This window comes from Echiichthys vipera (assembly GCF_963691815.1).
Source record: "Echiichthys vipera genome assembly, chromosome: 11".
In the NCBI taxonomy this organism is placed as follows: Eukaryota; Metazoa; Chordata; class Actinopteri; order Perciformes; family Trachinidae; genus Echiichthys; species Echiichthys vipera.
The window spans coordinates 25146235-25158564 of NC_139836.1; the positions used below are offsets into that span (position 1 = coordinate 25146235).

General features: G+C 43.2%; 1 protein-coding gene across 1 annotated transcript in view; it reads right to left on the reverse strand.

The window, feature by feature from the left end:
• Positions 1-3770: 3770 nt before the first annotated feature.
• The window catches only part of kcnq5a (potassium voltage-gated channel, KQT-like subfamily, member 5a), a gene marked incomplete at both ends in the record, with an annotated part of 98145 nt that continues 89585 nt past the window's right edge, over positions 3771-12330 (reverse strand). Inside the window, 5 exons of the mRNA XM_083922366.1 lie at positions 3771-4847; positions 5362-5488; positions 6700-6813; positions 8744-8860; positions 9256-9387. Coding sequence (XP_083778492.1) covers positions 3771-4847; positions 5362-5488; positions 6700-6813; positions 8744-8860; positions 9256-9387 — 1567 coding nt within the window. The remainder of the gene's footprint in view (positions 4848-5361; positions 5489-6699; positions 6814-8743; positions 8861-9255; positions 9388-12330) is intronic.

The window sequence follows — 12330 nt, forward strand, 5'->3', positions numbered from 1 at the left end:
CAGTTGTGTAATAAATTACTGTTCAAGCAGTAGAGAAATGGGATTTTTAGCCATCCAAGCTGTATAAAGTCTGTGGCTAAAGCTAGGACTGAAATGCACTGGATGTCCAGCCCAGAATTAGCCGTTTGACTTCAACTATACAGTATGCTATCAACTATAGGCAAACAGGACCTTTATAGCCCTGTGAAAAAAAGACTTTTCATATGCAAGAAAGGCACCCTTAAGCAATTTACAGATTGTAAACATGAGCATGTTTTATGCAGGGAATAATCCATTGGCTTTACTTGTGTTTGATATCTTGCTCCAAAGTTTTGACGGTTTTTGTTTGGCCTCTTTTCATATGTTGCAAAACTCAAGCAATGACTACTACAAAAAAAAATCTATTCCAATATTAAGCATTAAACTACCGTGTCACATTTTCAGGCTCCTCGACCTCACCGAAAACAACTGTGCTTTCATGTTGATAATTTATTTCATCATACCAGAACAACTTCTGCATGGGCTGTAGAATATCTCAGAATCGGTCTACAAGTGTTTACAGTTGTCATTTGTTAGGTAAGGTAATACTTGTTATATTCTACTACAGAATGTTAATCTGCTAAGTATGCACTTACTCACCATTCAAAACAAAGGGTATATAACTGAAAAAACAATGACGAATAAAGGTCGTAATCAAAACATTAAAATACATTTTTTAAGACTGTAGTGACGGCATATTCCTTAAGCTCCTTAAACATGCAAAAACAAATCAAAACAACTTACAAAAATGAAGATGGCTGACAGTTTTGTGCATAATTTTCATCCAAGAGCAGTCAACAAGCAGGATGGCAGCGAAATGGTGCTCTCGTGTAGTTTTTAGGACTATGTCATTTAAGAAACTCAATCTGAATATGGACTAAATAAACAAAAATATAAATGTGTGCACTTGAGTCATTTGAAGCTCATTACAATAACCATAGAAGGTTAAATATCATAATTGTGACTGATATGGTGAGGAGGCTGTGCATGCACATTTAAAACCCTGGTATATTATGATTTTATGAGGCCATACAACCCACATCTTTTAGTTTTTCCTCCTGTCAAATGTTTCCTTGAGGACTCAGGATAGGAGCGCTAGCTGAGTGCTGAAAATGCCCAAGTCACAGAAAAAATCAAATAGGACTTTGTGCCTGGAATCACATTTTGCTGATTTCATTCCCTCTCTCTCCTATTTTATAGCATGAATGCATCACATTTTCGACATTGTCAGCAGCAGAATGGACACATGGATCAAGTAAAACATGCATACTGGATCAACGACAGAGCATGTACAGTATATTGTTATCATGGGCTTCTCAGGCGAATCCAAACTAACTTGCTATGTTATAAATGGAGCACACAGCTAATGTCGCTCTAGACTGGAAGGGGGGAGTATATTCATTCCGGCAGCCTTTAAACATTAGTGATGCACATGGTGCAACCAGCACCCAGTAAAAAGAGGGTTTGTCAAAAAACAGAGTTGTATGTTTCTTCTAAAAGGTCATAGAAACAAGGTTATCCATATCACTACTTTCAAATTAGTTCGACTTTGTTCATACTCTTTTGTTCAAGATTTAGAGGAAAGATCAATTTAACATGCAGAAGGAAATCCAGGCCACCAGCGAGTGTGTGACTGCTCTTGACTTTAAGTATTGCAACAGCTTAGACATGCAGCGTCTCATGCTCGGCTGAGAAGGCCCACTCCATAAGCCTACGGCAATTCCGCGTTCAGACCATTAGCAACTAACTCACCATGCTACTGTCCAAACCGACAGATGAAACTAAGCAACCATATACACATTAACTTACTTTAAGAAAATGAACAAAATGGACGCTTGTGGTCTGAATACATGACCTTAAAACTCTTTTTTTTTATATAAATCAGCTATTCCCATCACACCGGGCCCATAATTCTCCTTTCATTGGTTTGTTTTTTGAGAAACAGTCCATGCAGTGATATGTATGAAAGCATGAGTAAAATATGACATTTTACATCGGCAGACAGACATTGAATACGGAGAGTGAGCGACTCGCCTCTTGTTCCAACAAAGTCTCTGAATACAAGCACTTGTATGAAATGTAATATGTCAGTCACAGCTCATCGTCAAGTTGGCTGGAGTGCTCATCAGTGTGTGTGTGTGTGTGTGAGTGTGTGTGTGTGTGTGTGTGTGTGTGTGTGTGTGTGTGTGTGTGTGGTTGTGTGTGTGTGTGCGCGCGCATGTACCTGTGTGTGCTAGTTTCACCGCATGTTAAGAAAGCAGTGGTCAACCTAATAGTTTCAGTGGCTTTTTTGAGGTTCAGCTACACTCTTGACTTTTGTAACTTACTTCTATTTATTTGTTTTTTGGCTACAAGACAATCATACTGTATTTCCTTCTTATGTTATTCACCCATTTAACTGTTAAGGTTGTCACAAGGTAGATGTCCTTTTATTTCCACAACAAACCCTCAATGAAGATCATGTTCACGAGTGAGGGGACGATGGAGCGTGAGTTTGGCCGGAGAATCAGAGCAGTGTGGGCGGTGTTGCAGTCGCTCTACCGCACCGTTGTGACGAAAAGAGAGCTGAGCCGGAAGGCAAAGCTCTCGATCTACCGGTCAATCTTGGTTCCTACCCTCACCTATGGTCATGAAAGCTGGGTCAGGACCGAAAGAACGAGGTCGCGGGTACAAGCGGCTGAAATGGGTTTCCTCAGGAGGGGGCCGGAGTCTCCCTTAGAGAGAGGGGGAGAAGTTCTGAGGAATCTGTGAGGAACTCGGAGTAGAGCCGCTGCTCCTTTGCGTTGAAAGGAGCCAGTTGAGGTGGTTCGGGCATCTAATAAGGATGCCCCCTGGGTGCCTCCCTAGGGAGGTGTTCCAGGCACGTCCAGCTGGGAGGAGGCCTCGGGGAAGACCCAGGACCAGGTGGAGAGATCTCCTCACTGGCCTGGGAACGCCTCGGGATACCCCAGTTAGAGCTGGTTAATGTGGCCCGGGAAAGGGAAGTTTGGGGTCCCCTGCTAAAGCTGCTGCCCCCGCGACCCGACCCCGGATAAGCAGATGAAGATGAGACGTCAATGAAACTGCTTTGTTCAGAGCTGAGCCCAAACTAGGGTCTTTGGTTGGGGTTTAGGTTCAGACTGAATTAAAGGGTAGGACTGCTGGAAATGACATTGACAAGAAAGTCAATGTTACTTACAGTTATTTTTTGTTTTGAACCAAATTATCTGGTTTGTTTCTACACTCTGGTGTCTATAGGCTCAGAAATCACAGTTAACATTCCTTCCTTGTTCTTTATTCTAAACAGAATTGTATTTTATCGTTATCCTTTTTATTAATATATGATCATGTATATGAAAAACCTCTTTTGTATTAAGTTAATAAACCTACCAAAGGTATTTTATTTGTGTTTGTGTATTGTTTGTGAATTTTCTCTAACATGAATATGCTCACTTTCATTCAGATTTTAATCACCATTATACTTTTGATTTATTTATTGTAATGTTAGTATCCTGTAAAAGGTTAAAAGGTAAAACAGGATCGAATCTGTATGAAATCGGACATAATCATGTTAAAGAAAATGTAAAAACATTGTATGTCCATATATAAAGTACTGATTGGACATTTGAATTAGTGTCCTGTAAAAGTAAAAGGGGCTTTCCCAACATTGGTGTGTGTATACAGTATGCAAGTGTTTGTGTTTGTGTGTGTGTGTGTGTGTGTGTGTGTGTGTGTGTGTGTGTGTGTGTGTGTGTGTGTGTGTGTGTGTGTGTTTATGCCAGCTGTATATGTGGGGACTGACTGAGAAAGTCGGTGTGAGGTGCAGCCTCCTCTGCAGTCTGTAAAAGGTCCGAGGAGCTGCTGTCGGGTCCTTGGGACAGGAAGTGGAAATGTTCTTCCTCTGGCTCTAGCTTGCACTCCCTAATGAAGAGTTCTGTTCCATCCCAGTTGCTAAGGTCACCATGGGCATTGCCATGTTTGCTACTGTTGCTGCGGCTGCTGTTGTTGAGCGCGGAGGAGAGACCAGGGGCACAGCTGGTTAAAGGCTGGCTGACATTGTGCACGGAGATGGATTTCCCGAGGCTTCCTCCCCAGTCTGAAGACCTCTCGTCTGGGCTAGACGAAAGCAGCAGCAGGGGGTTAACCTCCAGGCTCGTGTGCCTCCTCCAGACCCCCTCGGATTTCAAGCCAGTCTTCTCCCGCAGCTGCACCCTTCCTTGGGCAGGGCCTGCCTCACTGTCCTCTTCCTGTTCAGCCTCCCCACTGGTTCCCACAACAACAGAAGGGCCCAGGCTGCCCTCATCCACCGACACTCCATCTGTCATATCATCTGGGATGGGGTCAGTGGAGTATCGGAGGTGGGAGGGATGCACCATAGGGGGTAGTCGGAGGGTGAAACCCCCTGTTGAGGAAGGTGGGGGTGGCAAGTCAGGGAAGTGTGCTCTTTTGGTGGTACCATTCGGGGTGACCAAGGTTGGGTAGGGGCTATCGGGAGGGAGCAGGGGTGATGGGGAGAGTGAGGCTGTGGACGGGGGGTAGGATGGAGGTGCTGAGTCTGGGGGGCCGTCATCATCAGCAGGTGCCAGGATGAGCCGTAGGCCTCTAGGATTGGTGCTAAGAGAACGGCGTATTCCGCTACTGTTATCTCCTCCGCCCCCAACCGGATCACCTCCCTGGGGAGAGGGGAGATCCCTGCTGATGATGGAGGTCTGGTAGTCCGAGTTGCGGTGTTGGTGGTTGTCCAGCTCGAACAGGGGCAGGGAGGAGAGGGTGAGTGCTGTGGAGCCTTTCTGTAGGACTTGGCGGTAGACGTCCAACAAAGAGTCCAACTTTGATTCAATTGAAGTTACCTGGGAAAGGAGGAAAAGTGTGAGAAAATGAAGGGAGGACAAGAGAGAGAGAGGACAAGCGTGATAGTGAAACTTAAAGGGCTGTTGAGCAATATATGACTTTCACTGAGTCACATCCTAAACCAAGGAATTTCTTCGTAACATTGACAAATCTCTGGTGTTTCCAAAACAGATGTCAGACCGCAAAGTGAGATTTGAAAGCCAGAAATCTCAGCACCTGGCAAAGTAATCCCTGAGTCACTGGTATTGAACGCCTGAATCAGCTCCTTGTAGATTGTATCATCTATATTATTAAAAAGGCAATACAATCTTGCAAATGCATTTTTAAAAAAGGATAGTGTTTGGCAGTCGCCCCATGTAAGGAGGCTGAGGGTCAATGAGGCAGTGGCTGCAGGTTGGACTCTGACCTGCGGCCCTTTGCTGCATGTCTCCCACTCTCTCTCTCTCACCCCATTTCCTGTCTGTCCTATCTAATAAAAGGCTTGAAAACTTCCTGTTTTTTTTCTCAACTCACCTGCCTCTCCACTTTACACACACGTCCCAGCATGCTCATGCCCTCAAGAGAGTCTCCGTCTGGGTGCAGCTTGTCTCTCATCTTCTTATCCACAGGAATCTGGCCTTTTCCCAGAATCTGATCCACCCTGTAATACACACTGGTGTTAATATATTTGACAATAATTATGTTGTAATACTTTGGGTAGGCACCTGTGTTTCATTTCAGGTTATCCCAAGTTAGGCAACAAACCTAAAGCAGCAGTAGGATGTTAAGGTTAGAGTTAGTAAAACACACAGCACACACAGCTTGGGCTCATAATGTCGAATTGAAAACCAACGTGCACCAGAGAAATAACAAATAAAACACATTTTCACAACAACAATAAGGAATGGGGATAAAAACACAAGTCACTTATGAGCGCTACAGCTAATACACTATGTTCAAAGCAAAGATCAGATTGTTGCTGGTATCTCAAGCTTGACAATGCATTTTTGAGTTAAATTAATTCATCAGACCAAGTGTCCAGAACATCTTCACTGCCCAGACAGGATTATCCTTCTGCTTGAAAAATACCAATACTGAAAGGTTCTAGCAGAACAACGTTGAGGTCCATCGCCAGCTATTTATTCCAAAGGAATAAGGAAACATGTATACATACATATATCATGACGTTGAGATATTTATTTATTTTCTCAACATCAGAGTATCAATCAAATCCGACAAGTTCTTTGACACGGTCATATATGTGGAATTAGTAAAGTTAATAACGTCTGTAAACCTCAAACATGCATTGATCTAAGCAGGCCAGCAACCAGGAAATACCACACAATTTTGTTTCCTCTACTGCAAAACACATGAATTAATTGTAAAAACGCTTCCAAATGCACACAAGTTAGCAGCATTAACACACACAAATGTTTCCCCTGGCTTGTAAAGGAAACATGGATGACGTATGCTACTGTGGATGGGATCTAACGGAGCAACAGGGATGATACGTCTGGGCTTGTTTGTGTATGAACGTTAGTACACATTCGTATTAAATGCAAATACCAAATGGCTGGAGCGAGTTAAAGTTAAATGCATTAGAATAATCATGTTCAACACTTTAACATGTTTTCACTTCCCAATTACTCTGTGTGACTAAACATTTTCATTGCATTGTCTAATGCAAACTCCAACCATCTGGTGTTGAAAGAATGTTAATGCAAACGCAAATGATGTGCTTATCTGTTTTGCGTGTGACATTTCAGTCATCCACACCCTTTAAGTGACTGCAAGTACACTAGTGGTCACTGTAGGGGGAACTAATGAGATTCTACTGTAGGTAAGATTTGAATGAAGTTAAATAAAAGTAACCCTGAGGCAGGGGGCTTCTTCCTGTGGTTGCTGTAATAATAGTGCAGGGCAGGAGAGGACATGTTCCTGGGTCGGCTACTGAGGCTGGGACCAGAGCCTGCTGCACTGGCTAGTCTGGAGACAGGAAAAAGACTGGGTCAGATATACATCTCTCTCTCTGTCTCTCTGTCTCTCTGTCTCTCTGTCTCTGTCTCTCTCTCTCTCTCTCTCTCTCTCTCACACACACTCTCACACACACACACACACACACAAACATACAATAAAGCATGAAGCACAGGTGAACAAAGCAATAATCCAGTCCTATACTAAATGACAAAAAAAACATTGGCATGTAGTTAAACACAGAGGGTGAGAGGGAAAAGTTGGCTAAATATGTAATTATTGAAAGCTGATATTGGTGCTGACATTTTTAGATGTTCAGGTTTTTAGTTCTTAATGTTTTTATAATAAATCATTTTCAGTTTGACCATGTACGTAGTCTCAGGCCCACATTTTAAACCATGTCCAGGCAGAAAACGTTTATAAAACAGCATTTAGACAGTGATGTGTCACTAACTAACACTTCACTGATTCACTGATCAAGAAATATTACTGACAAATTATGTTTTTCATGTCATTTTATGCCCAGATTTACAAGATCTGGGTATACAACCCCAGCTCATACCTTTCCCTCTGTGCCATGTTTAACAATGAAAATCCTTGTAATGAGATTATACAAAAGTGAAGCATCAGCTTTGCACTTCTGTTTGTTTGCAGATTAAGGTTTACACTCAGCTGTTTCTTTCATCCTCAGAGTAAACCTATGAAATATATTCTGTAAATACAATAGTTATAAAGAAGACCAGCATGTTGGAGGTCTAGTAGTGATGCTAATGAGATACAGTAAATGTACATTCGGGCGGTCTGTGTGTATCTACAGCCAGTAGACTCTCATACAGAGAACAAGCACTATGTTATTTAACAGACGTCCCACTGAACACACCAGCATCACCTACAGTACTGCTATTCATTCAGCACAACGAAACACACGATGAACACAGGCTTAAAAATAAACTTCCTGTTAAAAAACATGGTTTGTAAATGTGAAAGTCCCAATCCACAGCAGCCTTATAGTGCCACCTGTTGAAACAACATTTCCAACTTTCCTTTTTACAAATGAAGTGATTATACACTTCAGATATGAGAACTGAAAGTCTCTATAAGTGGACCGAAACTGCAAAAGGAAACAGGAACTGGAGTGAAGCAGCTGGATTTTGAACGAATGACGATAAATAAGTCTTATTTTTATTGGATCAAATAGATTCTGGATTGGGGCTTTTACACTTAACGACAACATAGATGCACTGCTTCTATAGGTAGCGCTTGTCTTATGTCTACAGTCACCTAAAGTATGTTAGCTGACAAAATGTTCCAGTTAGATGAGGTATTCAAGGAGCCTAAATCAGGATTATCACAGCTTTCAGTGTGATATAAAAAGGTGAAGTGTGTGCCTTCCTTATCAATAAAACATAGTGTGATAAAGGACCACTTCCTTAGTTGAAGAGGTGAATAACTATTGTCCAATGTTTGATCTTAATGCGTGTCATTGCCAGATCACCACAGTTATTTTCTACCCACAGTGTAAAATCTGAATCAAAAACTTTCTTTAAAAATAATAAAGCATTGTCTGTAACCCATAGCTCCTTGATGACCTCTCCAGCCAGATCTGAGCCAAGCAGCCTATATGCTTTCTGCTGCATCTTACCATGCACTATCTCAGATTCACTCAACCTCACCTATCTCAGACTCCAGAATATACTAAAACAAACTAAAATGATTTCCTGACACTCACAAATTGACAGGACTGCGTCGACACTAAATTAAACTGCATAAAGCAGAGCTTCTGTGACTGTTCCCATAGTCACATATGGGGTTCCCTATTAATGTGTGAGGATGCACTGAATTTTTATATAGATGCATGAATGCATGCTGCTTGACCCAGGTGCGACATCACCAAAATTCTGGTTATGTTAGAGATGGAAGCAGTTGGCGGGGTAGGTCTAACCCCGGTGCGGACTGTTTTCTCCGGGCCTGGCTGTAATATAAATGCAGGGAGGGAGAGGAAAAGTTCTTGCCGCGCCTGTTGAAAGCCCTCGGAGGAGGACCCACTACAGTGTCTAGTCTGGGAGAGAGAGGGGACACAGGTGTACATGTATGATACACACACACACACACACACACACACACACACACACACACACACACACACACACACACACACACACACACACACACACACACACACAAACACACACACATACACACACATACAGTGGGTACAAAATACATAGCGGAAAGTAAGTGGGTTTATTTAATTTAAAATTATTATCTTTTAGAAGACTGGTATCTGAAACTACATTGGCAGCAACATCCACCTATGCAAGAATAGAAACTCTTATAAAGAACAATTAACAGGTACATTCAGGTCAAAAGTGTTACAAACATTGCCCAAATGTAGAGAGAATGATGATGTGATTTTGTGATGTAAATGTGTGCGAGTGTCCTAAATGTCCTGACCTAGTCTGAAGGCTCTTGATGCGGCAGAGCATGTCCAGGTGTCCGGCCGAGTACTGCTCTATGACATCCTTCACATCGTACGGTCGCAATGTCTCCTTAAACTTCTTTTTTGCCACGTGGAACTTCATGATCCTGCACACAAATACAAACACACAAGAAGCAAAAAGAGGTAGCAGGGGGAGAGAGGGATGCTGACGTTAGTAAAAAAAAAAAAGACTTGGAAAAAGGAAAAAAATAAGGATGTAATTACTACAGGCAACCACTAGATGGTAGCAGCAACCTTGGGACTGTCCTTGTTACATATCACTTGTTGATCTTTCCTATAGCGAGCAGGGCCGGAGTGGTACTCATTTTCAGCCCTGGAGTTTCATACCTCAGACCGGCCCACTTTAGATCACGACCTATTATATTAAAATAATGTAATTATAACTTTACATGTTAAGCAAACAATAGCGCACTGTTCTCTAAAGCCTTGTAATTCCTACTGTAATTCTTACTATTACTAATGATCAAAAGTATAACGGGCCACTACTATCAGTGGGGCAAAGAAAGTGGTTTTATTGGAACTGATGCTTGCTTGTTCACACACTAGCTCACCTGATTCTTCCTCACCACTGGCTCCTGGCTCTGCCTCTGACTCTAAATCATAAAAATGTTCATAAATCTCGTCACAAATCTCCCCTTTTTCAAGTCAAAAATTCAAGTCAGTTTCATTATTGTAGTGCTGAATCCTCTATCATCATCAATTGCAATCTGGGTCCAATCAGCTCTCGTTTACATCTTCATGCAGTGTTTGTTTACAGCCTGCGCGCAACGTGATTCCCGGCCAAACGTTAGCGATTGGTTATGGCAGATCCAGAGTGGCACTGGGCAGATCCAATAGTTTTAAATTTCAACAGACACCTGCCTGCCAAGTTAGTTAAAGTCTATCAATTGAGTAGGTCCAGACTCTCTGTGCAAATGAAATGAAGTACGAGTCTGGTAGGACCAGGCTAGGTCTACACCATGCTCTTCATTATCTCATCTCATCTCATCTCATCTTCATCCGCTTATCCTGGATCAGGTCTCAGGGGCAGCAGCTTTAGCAGGGGACCCCAAACTTCCCTTTCCCGGGCCACATAAACCAGCTCTAACTGGGGGATCCTGAGGTGTTCCCAGGCCAGTGTGGAGATCTAATCTCTCCACCTGGTCCTGGGTCTTCCCCGAGGCCTCCTCCCAGCTGGACGTGCCTGGAACCCTCCCTAGGGAGGCGCCCAGGGTTCATCCTTACCAGATGATCCTGAACCACCTCAATATTCACTTAATGAGCAATCCTACCTGCACACTCTGGACCTGTGGGCTGATGGCTGGTGCTTGGTGATGCATCTTGTATCTGAAGGGCTACAAATCCCCTAAAGTTTGTGGCCAGTTATGTGGCGTTGCATCATAATATTATTTAAATTATGTAACGTTAGGTTAGACAGGCTATAAGAAATTATTATGCCAATTATTAGTAACATTCAGGGTTGCCGCGGTATGCGGTATTACCAGTGGTTGAGGCCAACACCGAGTTATTTTGTATTATTTTTTTCCAGTAATAAAGAAAAATCCGGTCTTGTGTGGAACGCGGAAGACCGGTTCCACACAGCAACGCCGGTAAACAAACCCCGGGAAGCCCAATCCCTACGAGAGCTCCTCGTGCTACGGCCATCCGGAGGCGCACAGAGCTTTTGGCCGTGATATTATATATAAAATTATATTATACTATTATATGATCGTTATAAGACGCTGTCACCGAGAATTTGCGCGCTGCCAGGCGCTGTCACCGAGTGTGAGAGGAGAGTTGCCGGTTTTTGCACATTTGGCTGCATCTGTCTCCAGAGCTTTTCTCTTTTTAATCCTCGCTTTTTCTGCGCCACCCTTGCTCTTTTTATTTTCCATTTTGGTTTATTATTTTCCTTGTACATCTGTGGTTGGAGCTAGGCAAACACCACTGAAGTGTGCGGACTAGTGCACGACACGTACGTTACATCAGGCTGCGTCTGCGTCTGTGTCTTGTTGGTGGCCGTGCCCTTAACCTGCGTCCGCGTCCCAGTTTCATTGGCATGATCTAACAGACCGCCAGCTCCCTGATATGACCAGCGACAGCGGTAACAGCATACACGTGATACCCACTCCACTCAGTGCCATGACTGAACACCGGCACAAAATAAATAAAAATAATAATTGAACACCGGCCCTCGCGGCCCAAAAGTCAGACCGGCCCACCGGGAATTGTCCCGGTCCTCCCGATTAGCCACTCCGGGCCTGACATGTGTTGGAAATGAAAACATTATTAAAATCTCAGATATACCTCAGAGTTCCTAACGGGAAACCAGTTCCCTGGCTCTCTTGTCAAATCCATAACAACCTAAATGAAACGCTGAAACTTGAGCGTAATCTTCTATCTCCTTTATTTGGTGAACAGAACCACTGTTGAGTGGATAATATTGATACAGGTAAGGGGATCCAAGCACTTGGTGCATTTGGATTCCCCGATGGCTTCTGCTTTTATCCAGTTGCTTGTTCTTCTCACTGTCTAAATGGAAACAATGGTGACAGATGACCCTCTGTAATAACAGTCCTGACAGGGGAGGGGGTGTCCAACCCTCAACCCGACACCCTGGGAAAGTCCAGGGCTCTGGCTGCCCATGGAGGAGGCCTGCTGGGGCGGGCAGGCCTGCCGGGTTTGGGTGGTACTGGTGATCTGTGCGTGTGCGTCAGAGTAAAGAGACACAGAGGGGTCGGTTTGATAGACTTCAATTGACTAGAAATCAAAAACAGCGTAAAACATCTGTATGTTTTATCTTTCTAAACCTGCAAATATAATGAAATTACATAACAAGCAAAGCAATGATTGACTGGTTATTATCTCAAAACTGGCTTAGCATTGTACTTGTGATAACTGAGTTTGTCCTGCTGCCACCATGTTTTACAGAGGGATAACCGTAAACAGCTTTACAGGTTGAAAAATGCTGCAACAAAGCAGACGATCACAGCAACTGCATCATATTTGAACCAGGAGTAATTTCCCTCTCCAATCTTTAAACGGGAATC